Here is a 24,994-nt window from a genome sequence, read left to right as displayed (position 1 = left end):
TAAATCTGTAGTCGAGCCTTTCCAGAAGAAAAGTGAACAACAAATCAACTGCCCTCACATAGTTCATTTATTTAATTTATCCTTTGGATTTATGAAGCGATCCAATTCATCTAAAGATGCTTCATTAGAGGTGGCTGCTCAGATGGATTTTCATTGAGAACATAGTTCCCAGAACCAGTGACTCACATCTTATATTTTTGTGCATCCTGTTCAGCCCCTTGAACCTAGTTTTCTCCAACTCAGAAGGTCAAGGGATTAAACCCTTCTGCACCTTTTAAGGGACACTTACTCAGTGCCACTGAGACTGTTGGCTTCAGTTGCAGCTTTCCAGGCTCATAAAATGATCAATAATACCCACAGACAGGAGAGGGAGGAAAAACCAGTTCTACCTAATGGATGAATAATATTCTTTCAAACACCCCTATAAAATGAAGAATCACTTACTCTTTAACCTAGGTTAATTCTGTCTTGGAGACCTCTCCAAATTGGCAAATCTCTTTTTTAGACGTACTATTCTGGTTGGCTCAGTGGTAAAGAATCCACCTGCCAATGCAGAAGACATGGCTTCGATCCCTGATCTGGGAAGATCCCACATGGTGTGGAGCAACTTAGCCCCTTGCACAACTACTGAGCCTGTGCTCTGGACTCTGAGAGCCGCACTGCTGAAGCCCACATCCCTAGAGCCTGTGTTCTGCAATAAGAGGAAGCCTGCACACTGCAAGGAGGAGAAGTTCCCGCTTGCTGCAACTAGAGAAAAGCCCATGTAGCAACGAAGACCCAGAACTGCCAAAAATAAATAAATAAAATTATATAAAAAAAGAAGTACTATGTCTTATATTCAACCAATGGAAAACTATTTCTGTTTTATAAGATTATCCATATCATCTATTTGTAGGAATTATCTGGTTTAAAATTTTGCCAGAAGTAAATTGACCTTGTGTATTTCATGTAGTGGACAAATGTACTTTCTGGCTTCAGGGTTTCTGGGTTGCCTCCTTCCCACAGTTCCACTGAGAATGCTATGAATTGGAATTGAAAATGGAATAATTCCATGAGAGAGCTGAGAGTGGTACCCAGTGGCAGATTAGATTTTGATATACTTCTGGAAGGTGGAGAGGGCATGTGCTGACACTACTGAGTTACCCACAGCAGAGTGAGCCACAGCTCAAAAGATGCATCAGAGAAAATGGCCTGGAAACAGAGCCCTCAGCTTTGCTCCCAAAGACACTGAGGTTCCAATTTCACAGACACAATCCACACTGGTGAAAAGAGGGGCTGAAATTAAACTGGTTCTATTGTTTGTGCAGTCGCTAAGTCATGTCCAACTCTTTGTGACCCCATGGACTGCAGCACATCAGGCTTCCTTGTCCTTCAATATCTCCCAGTTTGCTCAAACTCATGTCCATTGAGTCCTTGATGACATCCAACCATCTCATCCTCTGGCTCCCCCTTCTTTTGCCTTCAATCTTTTGTAGCATCAGGGTCTTTTCCAACGAGTCAACTCTTTACATCAGGTGGCCAAAGTACTGGAGCTTCAGTTTCAGCATCAGTCCTTCCAGTGAATATTCAGGACTGATTTCCTTTAGGATTGACTGGTTTGATCTCCTTGCAGTCCAAGGGAGTCTCAAGAGTCTTCTCTGGCACCACCACTTGAAAGCATCAATTCTTCAGTGCTCAGCCTTCTTAATGGTCCAACTCTCACTTCCATACATGACCACGGGAAAAACCATAGCTTTGACTATAGGGACCTTTATCAGCAAGGTGATGTCTCTGCTGTTTAATACTCTGTCTGGCTTTCCTTCTAAGAAGTAAGTTCTATAAAATTCTCTGAAGAACTACAGCCCCTCTGGGAAGTCCCTCACAGTTCCAACTCTGGATATTATTCCTGCTAAGTCAGCAGAGCTGCCCTCTGAGAATGACATGGTGTGTGGGGGCAGGGTTAGGGTTAAGCCCCAGTGTGGATGTTGGCACCCCACTCCTGAGGAAAGTCCTCCTTGTGTAGGACTTTGTGCAGGTGGGAGGGACCAAGCATCTGCTTCCTGACCATGCTTCCTAAAATTGAACCTATCAGTTGAATCTCCCTGTCTATGGACTTGGTCTTCCTGTTCTGGGAGGAGAGTTTGGGGAAGAAAGGGTTTTGCATGTACAGAGGTGTCCACAATGCACATCCTCCTGGATCAACCAGTCTGGTTTTCATCCACAGATGCAATGGACACCCAAGATAGCCTTGAGGAAAGCCAGCAGATTCAAAGAAGGGGACCAAGATGAGGAACCTGAGGATGGATCCCATGGGAAGGGGAAAGAGTTCAAGAAATGGAACTACGTGGATCAGGATGTAGATCAGTGGAAAAGAGTAGAGAACCTGCAGTAAATCCATGCACTTATGGTCAGCTAACCTCACAAAGGAGGAGAGATATACAATGGAGAAAAGACAGACTTATCAGTAAGTGGTGCTGGGAAAACTGGACAGCTACATGTAAAAGAATGAAATTAGAACACTCTCTAATGTATATTTTGTATATTTTTTAAATACAAAAATAAACTTAAAATGGATTAAAGACCTAAATGTAACACCAGAAACTGGAAAAACTCCTAAAGGAAAACAGGCAGAACACTCTTTGATATATATTGTAGCAATATTTTTTATCTGTCTCCTGAAGTTTAAATACAATAAGAAGTAAACAAATGAGATCTAATTAAACTTAAAACTTTTGCACAGCAAAGAAAACCATCAGCAAAACAAAAAGACAACCTACTGATTGGGAGAAAACATTCTAATGATATGACCAATTAGAGGTTAATATCCAACATATACAAACACCTTATACAACTCAACATCAAAAAGCAAAGAACCCAATTAAAAAATGGGCAGAAGAACTGATCAGACACTTTTCCAGAGTAAATGCAGATGGCCAAAAGACACATGAAAAGATGATCAACATCACTAGTCATCAGGGAAATGCAAAATTAGAATATCACCTCACACCTGTCAGAATGGCTTTCATCAAAATGGATACACATAAGAAATGTTGGCGAAGATGTGGAGAAAAGGGAACCCTTGTGCACTGTTGGTGGGAATGTAAATTGGTGCAGCCACTGTGGAAAATAACTAAAAATAGAACTACAATATGATACAGCAGCTCCACTCCTGAGTATATATCTGAAGAAAATAAAAACACCGATACATGCATCTCAACATTTATGGCAGCATTATTTATAATAGCCAGGATATGGAAGCAACCTGAGTAGCTATCAAAAGATGAATAGATACAAAACATGTGAAATATATATATATAAATAGATAGATAGATGATGGAATACTACTCAAGTCATAAAAGAAGAAGGAAAATTTCTCCTTTGCAGCATCATGGATGGACTTGGAGGTATTGTGCTAAGTGAAACAAGTCAGAAAAAGACAAATGTTGTATTATATCACTTGAATGTGGAATCTAAAAAGCACAAGAAACCAAAGAATATAACGAAAAAGAAGCAGACTCACAGATACAGGGAACAAGCTACAGACCGCCATGTATAAACTAAGCTACAAGGATACATTGTACAACATGGGGAACCCAGCCAATCTTTTATAATAGCTGTTCAGTTGGTGAGGAATCCACCTACAATGCAGGAGACTCAGGTTCAATTCCCGGGTCAGGAAGATCCCCCGGAGAAGGAAATGGCAACCCACTCCAGTATTTTTGCCTGGAGAATCCCATGGACAGAGGAGCCTGGTGGGCTACAGCCCATGGGGAAGCAAGAGTTGGACACGACTGAGTAATTAAACCACAACCATAAATAGCATATGGGCTTCCCAGGTGGCATTAGTGGTAAAGAACCCACCTGCCAATGCAGGAGACGTAAGAGATGTGGGTTTGATCCCTGCGTTGGAAAGATCCCCTGGAGGAGGGCATGGCAACCCATTCTAGTATTCTTGCCTGGAGAATCCTATGGACAGAGGAGCCTGGTGGGGTATGGTCCATTGCTGGGAGCCGGCATATTGCATATTGAGTGCATATTGCATATTGAGTGCAGCACTTTTCAGGATCTGGAATAGCTCAACTGGAATTCTATCACTGCCGGTAGCCAGCGTGAGGAACTCCGCCCATGACAAAGGTCATGAGGAAGGAGGCTCGGCACACGCAAAGGCGGAATCAAGCCTCAGGAGTCCCCCTGGAAATTCTCGAGCATTTACACCCAAAACCAGAGTCTGCCTACTTTCTGCTTTGTGCTTTCACCTACACCTCTGACTTTACGGGGGCTGTCCCCACTACCTCTCTGAAAAAGTTAGCTTACAGCTCCAGTTAATAATTCCTGGGTGTGACAGTGTTTCAACCTACAAACTCCTTTGAAATCCTCTAGCCTGCCTGAATAGGTTTTTCGGCCACATGTGATTGTTCAGAGCCTCCCAACTGTGAGAGGCAGGAGATGTTCTAAACTGTCTAAACACAGATTCTTTTGAGTAGTTAAAAGATTGATTAGAAATTGTACTGGTGAAGGATTTTCACTTGTTGGGCCAATGTTTGCTGCTAAGTCTCCATATCCCTTACCTGCTGTGTCCCTGGCAGTGTATTGATTAATATAATTGGTGTAAGTAGTAGCTTTAATGTTTGTAACCTGGGACCCTTGAGTTAATTCTTTTTCTTGTTATAGCCCACCACACCTTTGTGCTGTAGGAATGCAACTTTATCTAATGCAGGAAAAAAGTTTTCTGAAGAAAGGCCCTGCCAGAAGAAATGTTAACAGCAGCCTTCTGGCTGAATTATTCAGCCTCTTTTCTCCTCACTGAATTTCCTCACAGAGCAGTTGATTTCGCCTTACCTGGATCAGCAAATATAAAACTACTTTGAAAAATAAAGTGCGGGCCTTGTTCACCGAAACTTGGTCTCACCATGTCGTTCTTTCTCTTACCTTCTGGCTGAATTCTTCAGCCTCTTTTCTCCACTGAATTTCCTCACTGAGCTATCTCATTCTATTACTCTTCTCCAATCGTACTACTTGGTCCCATAGTGATTGACATTGATTAATACATAGTTAAAATGTTACAAATGCTATTTCTTAGTTTGCAATTTTTAGACTCAACTTCTCATGGAGCACCAAAGATATAATTAATTTACAAAGTGAATGCAAACATTATAACAAGGGTATCGTAAGTCGCATTGAAACTTAGAGTAGTTGGGCAAGAGTGGGGAGGAGTATAAGCAAGGGGATGATCAAGAGGAATGGTGTCTTGTTAATTGGAAAAGAAACAGCAAAAATCTTTTTATTCCTAAATTACATTGTTTGTAATCACAATGCATGTGGTCTTGAAAATGGATTACTTACCATGGAAGCCATGAGAAGATGCAGAAACAGGAGTCTGGTCAGCTGTTTGCTTATTTTTTTTCCCCAACAAAAAGCCCAGTTTTCCAGAAGGTCTTTATAAAATCATCACAATCTTATAAAAAGTCTTTTTAAATCAAAGGAAGTACAAGTGAGAGAAATTAAAGAAAATAGGGGTTGTAAATAAGACACTACTGTCCAGCACCCAAATCATAAATACTGTTAGAACCCAGCAGATTAAGGACATAGGATAGGAATGTTTATAAGCGGCTGAAAAGAGCCTCCAGTATTAACAACTGACTGACTGACACTTGTTTGCTGTGATAAGACAGTTCACCACACCATAGTCATAATGAGGATATAAATGGAAAAATACCCACCTTGGAGGCATTAACTCTATGTTGAGATGCCTTTGTTGCTGTTGTTTAGTGACTAAGTCGTGTCTGACTCTTTGTGACCCCATGGACTGTTGCTGGCCAGGCTCCTCTGTCTGTGGGATTTCCCAGGCAAGAATACTGGAGTGGCTTGCCCTTTCCTTCTCCAGGGGATCTTCCTGACCTAGGAATTGAACCTGCATTGGCAGGAGGATTCTTTACCACTCAGCCAGCAGGGAAGCCCTAGAGGTGCTTTTACCCTGACAGAACTTTTTTTTTTTTCTTCCAGTTTCTGGCTTTTGATTCATGGAAGCAACAGGAAAAACAAATCAGATTTGTTTGTTTTCTTCCCAGGGTATTGTGTTAATTAAAATGCCAAAGTAGGGTTCCAGTTTCAGCTCAGTTTCAAGACAGCTTGAAATAGAGTTGTTACTGCAATCACCATAAGCAAATACCACGGCAGACTACAAATTAATGACTTATCTTGGAGCCACTAGAGAACTGAGGTTGCAAGACAAACAATTTACCTGAAATCTGGAGACAGATGTTTGCTGGGAGAACAGGACCCAAGCATTTGTTTATCTAGAACAGAAGGCATTAAACAGTGTATAGGTCAATATGATGATTCAGCTAGAAATTCCTAACAAATTGCTAACAGCCGAGAGGAGGATAATACGAGAGGCTTCTCTTGCAGGATTTCCTCCTGGGAATTACACCAGGTGATGGTAGACAGGATTAGAAGATATTTCTGAGAAAACTTTCCTGTATTACTGGCTGAGAGAGGGGACCATTAGCCATGGACACACTTGGCAGACTCACACCCCAAATCTTCCCTAGAGAAGAAAAGCCTTAATATGCAGAGGAAAGTGTGACAAAACCTGTACCCTAAGATCACTAGTGGAAACATGCTTCAGCTAGGGAAGAACAGAAAACAAAATCTCTACCCATGGAGGAGGGAATACTCGTGAAGGTTATACCTCTGAGACCCAGGTTGACAGTGTTTCCTAAGACTGAGGCTTAATCAGAATATCAGAGAATGAGCCATCTACCCTCTTCCATCATACATGCTAGCAAGCATCCAATAAAAATAATGGCAGAATAAAAATCACTGCAGATGGTGACTGTAGCCATGAAATTAAAAGATGCTTACTCCTCGGAAGGAAAGTTGTAACCAACCTAAATAGCATATTAAAAAGCAGAGACATTACTTTGCCAACAAAGGACCATCTAGTCAAGGCTATGGTTTTTCCAGTAGTCATGTATGGATGTGAGAATTGGACTGTGAAGAAAGCTGAGTGTTGAAGAATTGATGCTTTTGAACTGTGGTGTTGGAGAAGACTCTTGAGAGTCCCTTGGACAGCAAGGAGATCCAACCAGTCCATCCTAAAGGAGGTCATTCCTGGGTGTTCATTGGAAGGACTGATGTTGAAGGTGAAACTCCAGTACTTTGGCCACCTGATGTGAAGAACTGACTCATTGGAAAAGATCCTGATGCTGGGAAAGATTGAAGGCAGGAGAAGGGACAGAGGATGAGATGGTTGGATGGCATCACCGATTCAATGGACATGAGTTGGGTAAACTCCAGGAGTTGGTAATAGACAGGGAGGCCTGGCGTGTTGCGGTCCATAGGGTTGCAAAGAGTCAGACATGACTGAGCAACTGAACTGAACTGAACAGCAGGCAGGTGAGGGACAGGGAAGCCTGTTGTGCTGCAGTCCACGGGCCTGCAAAGTCGGACAGGACTTGGTTACTGAACCACGACAACAGTAGGGAAAGCTACTTGAGATAGATTCTCTCTGGGGAGTAGAGGAAGACCCCAAACCAAATAGAGAACAAGAATTCAGAAAAACTCACTGGCAAATAAACCCACACCATAAATATAGCTAGAAGACTTAAAGCCTCTAGTGCAATAAAGGAAGCTAAATCAAATAGAAACTTCAAATCAGCCCACTTTCTGACTAGATTAACACAACTCACCATACTAAAACCCTAGGCAAAGGAAAAGTAGGTCTATCTTTGAATATTAAAAAAAAAACAAACCACTTACCTTAATATCTACTGTCTTATTCAGCATTTCCAATTTCTAATAAAAAATTATATGCACCCAAAAAGGCAAGAAACAACATAGTCTGTAAAGATGAAGCAATCATGAGAACCAGACTCACAAGTTGAAGATCAGACATTAATTGTGATTAATATTTTAAAAGACATAAAGGAAAAAGTAGATAGCATCCAATACCAAATAGGTAATCTCAGTAGAGAAATGGAGACCATGAGAAAGTATTAAATGGAAATGCTAAAAATTTTTTAAACACACACACAAACCCATAGTAACAGAGACGAAGAGCACTTTTGATGGGTTCATTAGAACTTATTGAACTGGATAAGGAATGAACTTGAATTCAATAGATATTACCTAAATTGAAACCAAAGGGGGAAAATGGTGAAAACAAGCAAGCAGAAGAACAGATCATTCAGTTCTAACATAAGCATAATTGAAATCACGGGAGAAAAAAAAGAAAATGGGCAGAAGATATAAACAGGGGGGAAAACAAGGCTGAGAACTGTCCAAAATTAACAAGAGACACAAAAGCACAGATCCAAGAACATTAGAGAAAAACAAGGTAAGTACCAAAAACAAACAAACCTAGGTATATCATATACAAACTTGCAAACCAAAGACAAAGGGAAAATCTTGAAGGCAATAAAAAAAGTAAGTATATATAGGAAAAGGGTAAGAATCACAACAGAGAACTTCTTGTCAGAAGCCATGCCAGCCAGAAGACAGTGGATTAGTATCTTTAAAGTTCTGGGAGAAAAAAATCTCACAATACAAGATTGTATACCTAGTTAAAATAGCCTTAAAAAATGAATGATAATGAAATTCAAAACTTTCTCAGGCAGAAAATTGAGGAATTCATTGCCAGCAAACCTACCCTGCCATAAATGTTAAAGGAAGTTCTTTCAGTTCAGTTCAGTCCAGTAGCTCAGTCGTGTCCGACTCTTTGTGATCCCATGAATTGCAGCACGCCAGGCCTCCCTGTCCATCACCAACTCCCGGAGTTCACCCAAATTCACATACATCGAGTTGGTGATGCCTCCAGCCATCTCATCCTCTGTCGTCCCCTTCTCCTCCTGCCCCAGCATCAGAGTTTTTTCCAATGAGTCAATTCTTCACATGAGGTGGCCAAAGTACTGGAGTTTCAGCTTCAGCATCAGTCCTTCCAATGAACACCCAGGACTGATCTCCTTTAGGATGGACTGGTTGGATCTCCTTGCAGTCCAAGGGACTCTCAAGAGTCTTCTCCAACACCACAGTTCAAAAGCATCAATTCTTCGGCGCTCAGCTTTCTTCACAGTCCAATTCTCACATTCATACATGACCACTGGAAAAACCATATCCTTGACTAGATGGACCTTTGTTGGCAAAGTAATGTCTCTGCTTTTTAATATGCTGTCTAGGTTGGTCATAACTTTCCTTCCAAGGAGTAAGCATCTTTTAATTTCATGGCTGCAGTCACCATCTGTAGTGTTGGAGCCCCCAAAAATAAAGTCTGACACTGTTTCCACTGTTTCCCCATCTATTTCCCATGAAGTGATAGGACCAGATGCCATGATCTTCGTTTTCTGAATGTTGAGCTTTAAGCCAACTTTTTCACTCTCCTCTTTGACTTTCATCAAGAGGCTTTTTAGTTCCTCTTCACTTTCTGCCATAAGAGTGGTGGAAAGGAAGTTCTTTAGGCAGAAAGAATATGATAAAGGTCAATAGAGTATCATAAATAAATGAAGGTTAAGTAAAATCCTTTATTTTTATTTGCTCCAAAAGATAACTATTCAAAGCAAATACAATAACAATGAGATGTGTTTATAGCATATGTAAAAGTATAATTTATGGTAACAATGGCACAGAGATGAGAGGGAAGAATTAAAAATATACTTTTATAAAATCCTTATAATACTTGTGAAATAGTATATTATTTTAAGAAAGACTCAGATGATTTTAAATGTATATTATAAATTCTAGGGCAGAGATTTAAATTTTTTAAATTTGTGTTATAACTGACACATTAGTTTTAGGTATATAACATAGTATTTGTATATATTGCATCATGACCACCACAGTAAGTCTAGTTAACTTGCATTGGGCTTCCTGGGTAGCTCATCAGTAAAGAACTACTTGCCAACGCATGAGACATGGGTTCTATCCCCGGTTGGGGAATGGCAACCCACTCCAGTATTCTTGCCTGGGAAATCCCATGGACAGAGAAGCCTGACAGGCTACAGCCCATGGGATTGCAAAGAGTCAGAGATGACTGAGCAACTAACACTTTCACTTTCATAGTGAAATCATTCATCTTAATCACCTCTTTAAAGGTCTATCAAATACAGTCACATTATGAGATATGGAGGTTAAGACTTCAACAGTTGAATGTGGGGACACAATTCAGTCTATGACCCAGCAGCCCCTGGGAAGAGACCATACATAGAAGAAAGCCCTGAAAACCAGCTACCGGCTGTGCAAAGGTGGCCAGTGGATGCACGGAATGGCAGCCTATCAGAGCAGGAGCTGCTGAGACTTCCAGGATCCCCGGGTGACCCAGGACACATCTGGCTCCAGCCACTGCCGGAAAAGCCAGCTCCCAACTTGGCATCTTTGAATTTAGTGCCTTGACCCCCACCCTTTGGGAACTTTCCAGGTGCTCAAAGCATTTCAGCACCACCAGTGGCATGGTGATCTGAGGCGGGGGCTCCTGGGGGCTGCCCTGCACTTTGCAGGGTTGTGAGCGTCTAGACCCTGCCTCCTGCTTGGCCCTCAGGAGAGCCTGGGAAGCCCACCAGGTGGGAAGGACTGATTCTTGCGGATGAGTTGGTGATGAACTGGGGGGAGTGGGCAACAGTGAAAGCAATCTACTCATATTCCCTCCTCCTTCTCCTCCTTTGGGAAGAAAGATGGAGCATCTACTTTTAAAGGCTTCAGCTTCTGAAAGACTGGGTTTATTTTGCTTAAAGGAATCCCTGATGACTTGCCTCTAGTTTCCTCCATCTCAGTAGCAATTTTGTTATTTTCCTAAGTTTCATAGCATAATTCTTGTCCCTGTGGGGAATCTTTCAGGGACAATTTGTTTTTTTTTTTTTTTTTCTTTTACTGGATAGTGAGCTAAATGGTGACTTTTTTTTTTTCCAAAATGTAATAGCAACTGTTGAGCAAGGTTCTTGGCAGGGAGGTTTGTTTGAGCTCAGGGGCGTGCAGGTCTAGAGGTCTCTGGTCTCTCTGCAGACATCTCTGGTTGGAGAAGTCAGTAAGCAAGCTTTTAGAGGACACCCCACAGCCATCCCTACTGCTATTGTTTTTGAGAACCTTCTGGGCATTACAAACACATCTCTCTTTTATCTCCATGTTAATGAGGATAATTTCCCTACGGAGGAGGCAGGAAGAAAGCTGGACCACGTGGATAAAGCAAATGTCAACCACAGCCTGAACACCTGTGCTGTTTCTCCAAACACACCCATTCAGCTTGCATTATTTCTGCTACTTGGTCTTGAAAAGCCTCGGTACTAGAGATTATTTTCATCTACCAAGGAATAAATTAGTATCTCTCTCCACATGAGAGTTAAATAAAACCGACCAGAAGATTCAGGGCTGGGGTGGGGGAGGGGCAGGTCTGCATTTCTCCTGCCTTCACGGGCATCTCTAGAGACGGCTGGAAAAGACCATCTTCTGATTGGCTGGTTCCACCTGGCTTCCTCCTCCGGTAGTAAAAAGCTTCCAAAATGCTCTGGAAAACTACATTCTGCATAAAAGTCCACTGGGGTTATTTTCTAGATGATTATTTCTTGGTAATAATTAGTATTGTGTTCAGTCACCTCAGTCATACCCGATTTTTTGTGGCCCTGTGGACTGCAGCCTGCCAGGCTCCTCTGTCCATGGGATTTCCCAGGAAAGAACACCAGAGTGGATTCCCATATCCTCTTTCAGGGGATCTTTCAGATCCAGGGATCAAACTTGTGTCTCCTGCATTGGCAGGCGGATTCGTCACCACTAGGCCACCTGGAAAGCCCACAGTCATTAGTATTAACAGCAATGTAATGTAATCATATTAGAACACTAACGTGAAAGGCCCCACCTCAGATCACTACGTGTTGTAGATCCAGAGCAGCTCCAGGCTGGGGAGGCCACCCAGTCCAAAGTCCTTTCCAGGGCGAACACAGGTACATCATCCTGGAGGGGCAGACATCTTCCCTCCGCTTGCTTACTTCAGGTGTCAGGGAGCTCACCCTTGACCGGGCATCCTGTCCCATGCTAGACAACTGTGAGTGTTAAAACGTGTCTTCATTTGTCCTCCTCTTGAACTTTCATTTCTGGTCTTGGTTTGTTCCCTGGAGTCAGAATAAGTCAATTCTCTCTTCTTTCTTCAAACAACCAGACAGGCTTGAAGTGGAGAAAATTTTATTCATTGAAATTGCCCTCAGTAAGATGACTCCATTTGTTTTGGAGAAATTCTGTTAAGCTGCTTGGAGGGTGAGTGACTGGAGGGACCAAGGCAGGTCTGATTGTTGTTGTTCAGTCGAAAGTCGTGTCTGACTCTTTGCGATCCCATGGACTGCAGCACATCAGGTTCCCTGTCCTTCACTGTCTCCTGGAGGTTGCTCAAACTCATGTCCAGTGAACCAGTGATGCCATCCAACCATCTCATCCTCTGTTGGCCCCTTCTCCTCCTGCCCTCAGTCTTTCCCAGCATCAAGGTCTTTTCCAGTGAGTTGGCTTTTCTCATCAGGTGGCCGAAGTTTTGGAGCTTCAGCTTCAGCATCAGTCCTTCCAATGAATATTCAGGGTTGATTTCCTTTAAGATTGACTGGTTTGATCTCCTTGCTGTCCAAGGGACTTTCAAGAGTTTTCTCCAGAACCACAGTTCAAAAGCATCAATTCTTCAGCACTCAGCCTTCTTTATGGTCCAACTCTCACATCCATATATGACTACTGGAAAAAATATGGTTTTGACTCTATGGACCTTTGCACTTAAGATAATCAGGAGCAATCTGGGACTTCCCTGATGGTCCACTGGATAAGATTCTGTGATCCCAATGCAGGGTCCCAGGTTTGATCCTTGGTCAGGGAACTAGATCCCCCATGTCACAACTAAATATCTGGTGCAGCCAATTAGAAAAAAATGTAAACTTAAATTTAAAAAAATCAAGAGCAATCTGTCCCCGGGGGGTGGACTATGGGATGAGGAAGGTAGAGAGGCTGCTTCCCCTCCAGGAGACCCCCATCCTGGCCCCAAATATTTAATAGGTCTGTCCAAGACAAAGAATGCCAGGTGTGCCTGGATTCCTTCTGCAGACTGTCAAGGGGCTAAGTTCTGCGAAAAGATAGCAACAACCCCCTAAAATGCACTCAACTGGAACAGTAGACCCAGGGCAGGTGGGGGAGGATGTGACTAGGGCACTGCCATCACAATGGGGCCTCCCCTGGCCGCTGGATCAAAATGGGGGGCTCCTGGCTCTCGGAACAAGAGCAGCCCACACGTGCAGGCGTTACATCCTGTTGGAAGCCCTGGAAGGTGAGGTGTGCTTCACAAAGATCAGCAATTCTCCTTCTCTCCTGCAAGTTCACTTCCTTCCATGCATGAACACAGTCCTGTATGTCCCTTGTAACCAACTAACCACAAGCCCTCTGCTGGCCACACAGGTCTCCCACCTCTAGTCATGGCCATTTCCTGGCTCCCATTCACACTTCCTTGATAACTCAGCCGTAAAGAATCTGCCTGCAATGCAGGAGATGTGAGTTCAATCCCTGGGTTGGGAACTTCCCCTGGAGGAGGAAAATGGCAACCCACTCCAGTATTCTTGCCTTGGAAATCGCATGGACAGAGGAGCCTGGTGGGCTGCGGTCCATGGGGTCACAAAGAGTTGGACATGACTAAAGCAACTGAGCACGCACACACACGTTCACAACAATAGTTCTTGAAAGTTGAGTGTAGCTCCCGTGTCAACAGCCTGGTTGGCTTTGACCCACTCTACCTGTGTTTCTGCTCTCAATGTTCCACTGAAGTGGAAAAGGTCACCTATGACCTCCATGTTCCCAGGGTCAGGGATCACCCTCATCCCCATCTCTTGGAAGATACTCCCCTACACAACTTATGCCTCCCTCCTGCCAACACCTCCTTCTCTTGCCTCCTCCTCCTTCACAGACCCTCCCTGTCTCCATTGCTCGCTCCTCTTTCTGAGGATCTAGAAGTGTTGGCCAATCCTCAGGTCAGCCCAGGGACTCTTCTGTACTTCCACGCCTTGCATTCCTAGCCCGTCTAATCCTGATGATGTCTCAGTTTGTAACTCTATTTTATATTCCCCCTTACAGGTGTAATGGGAATCGCAACTTTAAGATGTCCACAACTGAACTCCTTTTTGGTGGTATATCAGCCCCCTCCCTGCCATTTCTGTAAATGATATGATTCATCAGCATCTTGAAACAAAAAATGTAGGTATTGGACTTACCTGGTGGTCCAGTGGTTAAGAATCTGCCTGCCAATGCAGGGGACATGGTTCGATCCCTGGTTGGGGAGCTAAGATTCCACATGCTTTGGAGCAACTAAGACCATGCACTACAACTCCTGAGCCCGTGTGCTCCAAGTACTGAAGCCCATGTGCCTAGAGCCTGTGTTCTGGAACAAGAGAAGCGTTGCAACAAGAAGCCTGTGCCTTACAAGGAAAGACTGGCCCTTGCTCACTGAAACTAGAGAGAGCTGCGGGTAGGAACCAAGACTCAGCATATGCAAAAATAAACACATAAATAACACAGAATTGAAATTCCAGCATCAAACACTCAAAAAAAGTAGGTGTCATTTCCACACTTTCCTTTTCAAGATCATATCCAGCAGCACACAAATGTTACCCTTTTAAAAGCATTTTGAATCACCCACTTCTCTCCACCTCTACCATGACTCTAGACCACCATGATCCCACATGGGCCACGGCAACAGCCTTCCAGCCTCCTGCTGCCACTGTGTCTCCACACAAACCATTCCCATTACAGCCATCGTTTTCAAATATAAATCCCATCCCCTCCATCATTCACCTTCACTGACTTCCAAAGCACTCAGAACAAATCTGTCTCCTCATATGGCCTGCTTCTTGATGTCCACACCTTCTTCCCCTCATCCTGAGCATGCCAAGATACAGTGTTCTGGAACAGAACAGTGGATCCAGATCTCTGCATGGCTGGCTCATTTCTATAATTAAGTCATCTCTTGAGCAAGGGCTTCCCAGGTGGCACTAGTGGTAAAGAATACAGGAGACACAAGAGACTTGGGTTCAATCCCTGGGTCAGGAAGATCTCCTGGAGGAGGTCATGGCAACCCTCTCCAGTATCCTTAACTAGAGAATCCCATGGACAGAGGAGCCTGGCAGGCTATAGTCCATAGGGTTGCAAAGAGTCAGACACAACTGAAGCGACTGAGCACACACATATCTCTTGGGCAAACCCTTTCCTAACCACCCAATCTCCAGGAGACTTTCGGCCACAACCAAGTCCCTCTGTTTCAGGCCCACCATTGCATGCAATTCTCTTGTTACATGTTTTCCTCATTTTCATGGTTATTTACGAAGTGTGCCTCCCATAAATAGAATGCAGGTTGTCCATTTGCTCATCAGGCTGCCCCTAGTCCCCTGGTAGAGCGTCCACACACAGGTGGGGAACTAAATGAAGTGAAGGAATGAATGGAAACACCCTGTTGTCTGTGTAGGTGATCAGGATTACAAAATACAAAAGAATCCTCAAACTTTCTCCAGTCCTTTTATGGAATTGAAGGCTGGGAGTGAAGGTGATCATCAGGGGGAGCATCATGAGGTACCTTATCCCCAGGACACATGTCTTACTCTGTTTCGGCTGCTATAACAGAATGAATGGCTTATGAACAACAGAAATTGGTCTCTCATAGTTCTGGAGGCCAGGAAGTCCAAGATCCAGGTGCCTGCAGACTCAGCACCTGGTGAAAGCCCTCTTTTTGGATGTACACAGCCATCTTCTCACCGTATCCTCACATGGCAGAAGGGGCAAGGGAGCTCTCTGGGGTCTCTTTTATGAGGGCACTAATCCCATTCATAAGGGCTTCATCCTCACGATCTAATCGTCTCCCCAAAGCCCCACCTCCTAACACCGCTGCACTGGGCGTTCAGATTTAACCTGTGAATTCTGGGAAGACACAAAAATCCAGCCTCTAGCTACGCAAGAGCCCTCGAGGCAAATTTAGTGCTCCTTTTGTGTTACGTCTCTGAGGACATACTCACTTCCACACTACTACTTTTTAAAAATGGGGATCCACTCAAGGGTCGTAGTTAAAGGCATGGGGCCTGGGGTTACTTCCAGGCGCTCTGCTGTGAGATCTTGGACAGGTAACCTTTATCGCAATAAAGTACCTCTTGTTTCCTTATCTGCAAAGTGGAGATAGGTTCTTACCTCTGAAGGATTGTGGAGAGGATTACAAACAATAATCTGAGAAGCACTCAGAGCAGTGCCTGGGACAGAGGAGAGACTCAGGAACTGCTGTCTTTATTGATAGGAAAACCGAGGCTGACAATTCCTTTCAGGCTTTTAGCATCTCTGCTGCCATTCTAGACTGCCCATATCATCTTAAATTTTGGTCTCTGTCTCAACTTCTCTTGTTAGGGAAGAGGGTTACCACCTCCATGCAGGGCCGAGGGAAAGGTGGCAGCTGCAATACCACCCCCCACTCCCAACCCCAGTGAATTCCCTGAGTCTGAAAACTCTATACTCTCCTAACTTCTCAGGTGCCAGAGAGAACAAAAGCCAGTCTTGAAACACAGAGAGGGTATCAACCTGTATTTGAACAAAATGGAACCAAATACCTTTGATCTCACAGTGAAATCCATTGCCTCAAAATGGTTCATCTGAAATGTTCTGCTAACAGGAGAAACCATGGCGCTGAGTAATAATAGCCAACACAGTTTTTTCTTAGTTAAAGCTATTCATGTCCAAGCTTTTGGAGCAAGACTGGATGAAGGGAGTTCTTGCTTAGAGCACGTGCACCAGCAAATTCTGCATTGGTGTTCTCTAAGAGAATGCAATTAATAGATCAATTTGGGGAAAAAAAACAACTACTCCAGGACTTTTTCAATACAGTAGACCCAACGAAGCAGTGTAGTTCTAACAGAAAAACATTCATGAGGATGGAAAAATACAATAAAAGGAGCAGAACTTAGGGTATATAAAATCAAATTATACTATATATGAGATCTTTTTTATTCTGAAGGCTAAATGTCCCCAGTTACACACATTCCCATGGAGATTGGCGTGTTCACAGGAACAAATTGGAAAGGTTTTTAAAAAGAGAGGCGTTATATAATTGAGACATAATTCTGAGATTTCAAATACATGCTTTTACTCTGCTGGCTTCTGCACATTCATCCTGCTTAATGTACTGATAACCTAGTTTTCAATAGAAACAAACAGGTTAGATTAATGAGATGCTGAAAAATGTCAACTTTAAAGGAAATCTTATATTTTTAATGCACTGTATCAAATAGTTGTATAAAGAGCCAAAAATCTACAGTAGCTTCTGACTTCCAAAAATGAACAACAAAGTTTTACTGGGGGTGGGGAGAATCTCATACAACCCAAACTCCCCAATCAACTCAACATGAGGTTTGACCATGAACTCGCTTATTCAACGAAATTCCACACATTGCATTTAACTCAGTTGCTGGAGGACACTCTCTCAGCCTGAGTAAAAATCACACTTACACATGTGTCAGGTCTGAAACCTTTTATTCAACAGGCAATGCATTGTTCAATGGTGAAGGACATGGATGACGAGTGGAAAAGTTTAAAAACTGATTTTGGAAGGAGTCTATGAATCGATGGAGCCCGCTGTGTTCCTTCCACTCTGTGGAGTGGCTGCCTTCATGTAAGCGGACCCTGTGATAGCTGCTCTTGGAAAAAACGACGTCTGCGTTTCACCATGAATGTCATGCCTAACGGTAAACGTGAAAGGAGAAGACAGACTCCGCAGGCAGGACAGGGGCCCAGAGACACGAGCTGATCTCTGGTGGAGGCGCGGGCGCACGTTCTCCTGGAAGGCCACCTGAGTTCTGTATCTGCGCTTCATCTGCATTTTCTTCGTTGGCTGCCTGAGCCCTCTCTCTCCGGGGGATTCTGAAAGACTCACATTCATACCTGTGGGCACAGAACCTCGTCCCGGGCCCTTTTCAATGGTGTTCTTGTCTCCGGGCGTCTTTGGCCCGGGGCCTGTGGCCGTGCGTCCGTCTGACTTGCTTGCCTGGTTCCTTCCTCTTCCCTGAGCTCGCTCTCTCGAAATCTGATGATAAAATCACTCTTCAGTTTCACAGTTTGTTTGCCTTGATTGAGTGGCAGTTTGAAAGGAAGTGACTCGTCAAGGAAGTAGACATTCTTTACCAGAGCACTGTTAGCCCTATTTTATAATTTGGGGCATGTCACTCCAGGCTTGCGACTTCTTTCTGGCCAGCTCCATCCAGGAGGGCTGATCTGTGCTGCTGTAGCTGGCTCGCTTCAGCTGATGCAATTCTTTCTCCATCATCACCGCCGACTGGGCTGCTGGAGAGAAGACAAAACAAACGGAAACGTGAGAAAAGAGTTTGGATTTGCACTTAAGCTTCTTGGAGGCCTTTTAAAAAACATGTCTTAACCATGGTCTCAAGCATAAAACGTGCAAATGTGTGAAGAAGATGTCAGCATAGGATAATTTACAGTTCCAGCAATGTGGTGAATTGAGAGAAACTTGCATGATAAAACTGCAGGAACTCTGTGTGTAAATATTCTTAACACCCCTGAAAGGGACACTTAAGATAGGGTTAAGATGGTGAATTGTGTTAAGTATATTTTAGCAAAATGAAAACTAAACTGAAAAATACTGTTACATGCCACAAGAAAGTTGAATCTAGAAACATTATGCTCAGCGAAAGAAGCCAGAAACAAGAGAACACATATTTTATGATGCCATTTATAAGAAGGGTCCCCCCAAAAGGCAACTATACAGAGAGACAGAGAACAGATTAGTGGTTGCTTAAGCTGGAAGGGAGCATGGTGAATGACTGTGAATGGGTATGGGACAGCTCTTTAGGGTGAAGGAAATGGTCCAAAATTGGACTGTGATGGTTGGACAACTTGATAAATAGATACTCACTGAATTGTATGCTTAAAATGGGTGAGATTTTTTTTTTTTTTTGGCCGTGTAAATGATTCTCTCAATAAAAGCTGTTTTTTAAAAAATCAACATACAACATTATAAAGCAATTATTACTGCTGTTTAGATGATGACTCTTTTCAAGACCACATGGACTGCAGCCTGCCAGGCTCCTCTGTCCATGTGATTTCCCAGGCAAGAATACTGGAGTGGGTTGCCATTTCCTCCTCCAGGGGATCATCCTGACCCAGGGATCGAACCTTCATCTCCTGCTTTAGCAGGTGGATTCTTTATCACTGAGCCACCAGGGAAATAAAGTCACTCTTCTGTAAGTAAAAAATAATAATAATTAAAAACTAATTAAATGATCAGTGTGGCAGGACTTCCTTGGTGGTCCAGTGGCCAAGACTCTGCATTCTCAATGCAGGGGGCCTGGGTTCAATTCCTGGTCAGGGAACTGGATCTCACATGCCGCAACCAAAGATTCCATGAGCCACAACCGAGACTCGGTGCAGTAAAATAAATAAATATTTTTTAAAAAATTAATGTGGCAACAAGCAATTCAGAAAAGACAAAACAGAACAAAACAAAGCAGGACCAAACCTGGAAATGCATTTCTAAGGGCTCAGCACTATTTTCTGGTTTCATACCCAAATTCTGATGAGACAAGGAGATTCCTCTTTGCAGCCCCTCCTGGAGGCGGAGCTTTGCCCCCTGCCTCTGGTCCGCAGGAGGCTTGGCCGGGGCCAGCAGGAAAGACTTGCTGCGGACAAAGTCAGCTTGCTTCACGGGCTCCTGTCAGGACACAAGAAAGACACACGCGGTCCCGTCACCTGAGATTCAGACGGGGACAAACACAACCACAGGTGATGAGCCCCGAAGGCTTCTCCACCCACGTGGCTCATACTGCTGGCACCTTCTTGGGGAGCTCTGGTTCACGACTGGCTGCCATCCAGCCTCCAGGATGGACTTGCTCACGGTCTGCTCCTGGCTCCTGACCTGTCCTTGGCCCTGGCCAGGTCAGAGGGCCAGGTTCCACTGGAAAGGCGAAAGGAACCATGTTTAGAGATAGCTTTATGACTTTTAGGACACTTCGGATGACCGTGGATGCCAGGATCACTGGTGACTATTTGTTTTATAAATTCCCTAAGCCTGCAGGAGGTTTTCCAAGCTTTGCTACAGCAGCAGTTTTGGTGAAGATGAAGAGAAACAGGTCAACTGCAAGCTCAGGCTCACTTCCCCACATGGCTGCAACATGATTTGGGATTTTTACCATGTTGACTAGGGGGAACCCAAAAGCTGTGAGTCTCAGCCTACTTTTAAACACCACTGTTTGGGTTGGAGAAAACTGTTTTCAGTCTGGAGTGAAAAGGGACCCCCGGGGTCCATCCCTACGAATGTTGGTGAAGAGTACAGATCCCAGTGGGCGGCCAGGGCAGCAGCACATGCAGGGCTCGGTCATTTACTGCAAAATGAGTCAAGATGGGGCTGCTGACATGGTTGCCTAGCATCCAAATGAGAAGTTATTTTCACCCCGGGTCCCTTTCTCCAGATGCTGAGCTATGTTGCCAAGGAGCTGGGGAACAGAGGGCTGGCTGCACTGCCTGAGTGGTCCACGGCTCCTCTGCTGCCCTGGCCCCCTGGCACATGCACGGGGCAGACATCAGCTGTCATCACAGGCAACGGTCGCTATAATGACCGTGCAGGACATGGGGCCATCATGGGGTCCCAGCCCCCAGCCCCCACCTGGGGCGCTCCCCTGCATACACAGGGAGACAGAGGGTCCGCTCTAAGCACCTGGGTTTTCTCGGGTACCTTGGCAGGCCTTCCTGTGTCAGACTTCAAGGTCCGGGCCGCAGGTTTGTCTTCCTGGCTGGGGGGCTGCTCCAGAGGTCCTCGGCGCTTCTGGCGCCCCACGGTGACCCAGGGCAGCGCAGGCTGGCTGTTGGTTCCAGGCCCTGCTACCTTCTCTGAGGATAAAGACACAGGTCATACAAAGCAATCCTGGCCACCTCCAGCCTGGCGTGACTTCTCCCACCCACAGCACACTGCACAGGGGCTCTGGGGTGCGTGTGTGGGTGGGGGTCTGCAAGCCTCCTTGGAGACACTGGTCCTTTTCTTTTGGGGACTTTGTTTTCTCAGTTATGTTCAGTCACTAAGTCATATCTGACTCTTTGCGACTCCATGGACTGCAGCACACCAGGCTTCCCTGTCCTTCACAGTCTCCTGGAGTGTGCTTAAACTCATGTCCATTGAATTGGCGATGCCATCCAACCATCTCATCCTCTGTCGCCTCCTTCTCCTCCTGCCTTCAATCTTTCCCAGCATCAGGGTCTTAGTTAAAGATGATTCAAAGAGATTACGCCTCTCCTGTCCGAGCCACAGAAAAATCAAATGCAACTGCTCCCATACACACGTTTAAAAGCAACCTTCCTTCTATGGGATGTTAGGGAATGAAATAAGAGTCAGTACCTAGATAGAGAAGATTTCTCTAAGACAGACCTGTCCCTTGGGACCAGTATACACTACCCAATACTCGATATGCTTGGAACACTATGCTTCTCTTTTCTTTTAAAAATTGTAAGCACAATCTTCCCCAGTGGGGAAGATTACTCTGTGACACCAAGAATAAGCCACGACTATTTTCCTTGATGTTTGGGAGAGAAGAGGAAAAAAATGCCTTTAAAACAAAACATTGTGATGAATTTCCTTCCATGTTCACAGTGCTTGCTTTGGGTGGTAAAACTGTGTTTCCCCTTTCCCTTGCCTTTCAACTCTTCTGTATTTTTCTATTTCCTATTATGAGAATTTATTCCCTTCATCAACAGAAAAAAGAAGCCAGTTTGTTTTTTTCAAGGAAACCAAGTGATTAAATAAGTGGCTTCTCATGGGGGTCTGGAAAGTTCATTGAGCTCAAGGCCCACGAGCCAGCCTCCCTGAGCATCTGCCCACCACCCACAGAGCCAACGGCCAGAATCCCCATCTCCACTGGCTTCTTCCTGCTTCCCGTGTCCACAGGGTGCCCCCGTCAGCAGGCACAGGCTGCACCATGCCACAGCACACACGGGGACATCCAGGGCGGGACAGTGCCCTTATTCTTTGTGGCCTGACAGACACCACCCCTTGATCGGGTGTGTTTAGGATTTTACTCTGTCTGGTTTGGCTTCGGCCTCCAGTTCAACGTGGAGTCCCTTTCTCCCACCCCCGGTCAACAAGAAGGGGTGAGAGACAGAGCCACCACCCCGTGAGCTTCTTCTCCCACCAGGGTTGCACACACACGGACCTGCCCTTGGCCCCCGCAAACCTGCTCCATCGCCTCGACTCGCCCCTTGTCCCCTCTGCCCTCTCAGACTCTCCCTGGATGCTGACCTTTTCCCCGTCACTGTAAAATGCTTGGGTCTCCCACAGCTCAGAGAAAAATGTCTCCAGAACCTCGCCACTTCCTTGCAGCCCCCATTCTCCATTCTCCTCTGCCCGTGTCTCTTCAGCTAACCCCGGACTCAGACACGATGTGAACACCACTATCCATCCGCCCAACCGCTGGACCGCAGATCCGGGGCCTTGCCTGTCTTCCAGCTGTTTCACCCCTGCAGCTCAGCTGGGACCATGTAGCCCCCTGTGGGCACCCCACCTCCAGGACCCTGCCGGACTCTTGCTCATAAACCTGGAATTCCCCTTGTTCCTAATCCTCAGCCTTTCTCTCTTCCTTCCCAAGTATTCTCTGTTCAACTCTTAACCAGCACTCACAGTTGCTCAGATTGCTTCCAAATGTGTAAGCCAGCCCTACCTTCTACTCTGAGCCAGGGCCCAGCATTTCTACTCCCCACCCCTCCTTCCCTTCTTCCACCCTCCCATTCATTCATTCCTTCATTCATCCATTCCTTGTTTGCTATGGGCAGGGATTGTGCTTAAAAACTAAGATGGTAAAGAGAAAATTGTTTCTTTAAAGAGCTCTGGGCTTCCCTGGTGGTCCAATGCTTAAGAATCTGCCTGCCAATGCTGGGGACACAGGTTTGATACCTGGTCCGGGAAGATCCCACATGCCACGTGGCAACTAAACCCCTGCATCACAACTACAGCGCCTGTGCTCCAGAGCGCATGCTCCGCAATGAGCAGCCCGCACGCCACAAGTACAGAGCAGCCCCCACTCGCCGCAACTGGAGAAAGCCTGTGTGCAGCAACAAAGACCCAACGCAGCCAAAAATAAATACGTGGCGAAAACCGGAACTCGCCACACTTCACAACGTGCTGTGGACACGGGGTAACACCGATGGGTGGGAGCTGGGGATACTGTCTGCAAATGGGACCTGAAGAAGGCAAGGAAAGGGGACAAAAGACAGCAATGCTGGCAGAGGGGCTGAAGGACAGGGTGGGCCAACTGAGGGGATCTTCCTGGCCTTTTTCTTGTCCATTATAGGTTTAAACCCTGGGTATACTCTGGAGGAGATTGCGTGGGGAGTAAGTGTGAGTGGGGCTGGAGGCGGGGAGGTGGGTGGGAGGCTGTGGCCATGGTCCAGGAGAGGTTGGACAATGACTCCAGGATCATCCCTTCAAGTCCACCAAGCTCCCGCCTGGGTATCGCCTCCTCCAGGAAGCCTGTTCCGGTCACTCAGTTGGACACATTCCCCCTCCTAAGTCTGCTGGAACTCTCCTGAGACGTTTGCCCCACTGTTTGGTACTAAACACATCTGCCAGCTGACCAACCACCCCACTGACATATGCTTTTGGTCACCAGAACTTCTTATTTACTTAACAAACAGCCAGCAGCGACTACATACCAGGTGCTATTCTGATATTAGCTTATCCAAGGTGTAACTGTGCTGTTTCTCGTCCAGAGAACCGAGCAGTCGCTGGGCACACAGAGGCAGGCAGTGTGGCTCATTTCACCCAAAGTCTGCATGTCTCATCCCCCCTTCCCAACTTCTCCTTCCAGAGAGTACTCATAATCCATGTCTTTCTGGAGTTTTCCTGCAGGAAGGGGTCCTTTTATCCCTCTCAGATCTTCTCTTCACACTCACTGGCTGGTCGTGCTCTCTGTTCTCTCTTGGCTCCTGATGTCTGGCCACACAGTTCTCCCAGCAACAGCCAGCACATGCCAGCCTTCACCTCTGACAAGGAGACTGGAGAAAAGCAGGGCTCTGACAGGGGTTGAAACTCACTATCTCAGTCAACGAAATTATTTTGAGTCATCAAACCTGGCTCATCTGCATTGCAGGTGATTCTTTACCGACTGAGCTACCAGGGAAGCCCCTACTTTATCATGTAATCTTTTTAAAAAAGTTTTTTTTAAAAAAAGCACTCCAAATTAATCAGGACTCACGCGGTGCTTGGGCGGTGACCAGGGACAGAAGTCAGTTCCTGCTCACCCTCTTCACGCCCTCTCCGGCCTCCACACTGCCTGGGGTCCTGGGACTACTTGTCTTTTCGACGGCTGCCCCTGCCCTCCTACTCCTCCTCTGCAATTCTCTGAAGGCTTACCCGGAATCCCCCCTCCCACTTCCATTTCCTAACTAAGACCCCAGACCAGCAGGGGCAAAGAACCTGCCTCTCTGAACTCAATGGCGCAGTGCAGCTCCCAGAGAAGCGCTGCTGTGTCTGCCAGCCTCCTTCTCGGGGCATGGCGGGCAGACTGTCCGTACACTGCTCCCTTCGCCTTCGTACTTCCCTTCGCCTACTCATCGCCTCTCTCACAACCTCCACACACCCGTCCGGGAAAAAAAGCCCCTGCTGCTTTCACTGTCTCCCCCTGGAGTGTTTACATCATAACAAGTGAGAGCTGGAAAGGCCTGGACCGTGCCCTCTGCCCCTGGCTTACGGACAGGTCAGTACAGCATCTCGTGCCCACTGACCCACATAGGACACAGTTAAACTGTGATGATAACTACCAGTGTGTCGAGGTTTTACAACAAATCCGGTCCTGGTGAAAAGGGCTGATGGGCTGATGGGCTGATGGACTTAGTGTTCCGGGTCAACGCTGCCCAGGGTCTGGTAACCCAGCGTATCCGTGGAGGGGACAGAGGGGCAGTCCATGCCAGGGCCGGGGTTTGTGCAGGCTCCAGAGCAGGAGTTTCTGTGATTTTTTTTTCCCTGAATGGGGACCTGAAGTCTGCTCTGTTTGTT

The 24,994-nt window shown here is 45.6% G+C and overlaps 1 protein-coding gene and 1 non-coding gene across 9 annotated transcripts in view; one reads left to right on the top strand and one right to left on the bottom strand.

Moving 5' to 3' along the window:
• Window positions 1-16,995: 16,995 nt before the first annotated feature.
• Window positions 16,996-24,994, bottom strand: part of CRACDL (CRACD like) — a 129,755-nt gene continuing 121,756 nt past the window's right edge. For 6 of the 8 annotated variants that reach the window (XM_070379979.1, XM_070379982.1, XM_070379978.1 and 3 more), the window contains 3 exons: window positions 20,672-20,844; window positions 19,525-19,669; window positions 16,998-18,285 (listed from right to left, as the gene is read on the bottom strand). In XM_070379979.1, the coding sequence (XP_070236080.1) occupies window positions 18,143-18,285; window positions 19,525-19,669; window positions 20,672-20,844 (461 nt within the window). In that variant the 3' untranslated portion in view covers window positions 16,998-18,142. Of the gene's footprint in view, window positions 18,286-19,524; window positions 19,670-20,671; window positions 20,845-24,994 lie in introns of all 8 variants that reach the window. The other 2 variants (XM_070379975.1, XM_070379976.1) reach the window with 2 other exon arrangements.
• Window positions 19,259-19,331, top strand: TRNAE-CUC (transfer RNA glutamic acid (anticodon CUC)). The gene has a single exon. It is a non-coding gene; the product is annotated as a tRNA-Glu (tRNA).

Source organism: Bos mutus, chromosome 11 (genome assembly GCF_027580195.1).
Source record: "Bos mutus isolate GX-2022 chromosome 11, NWIPB_WYAK_1.1, whole genome shotgun sequence".
In the NCBI taxonomy this organism is placed as follows: Eukaryota; Metazoa; Chordata; class Mammalia; order Artiodactyla; family Bovidae; genus Bos; species Bos mutus.
The sequence above is the reverse complement of the archived record's forward strand: the minus strand, read 5'-3'. Positions and strand labels throughout refer to the sequence as shown.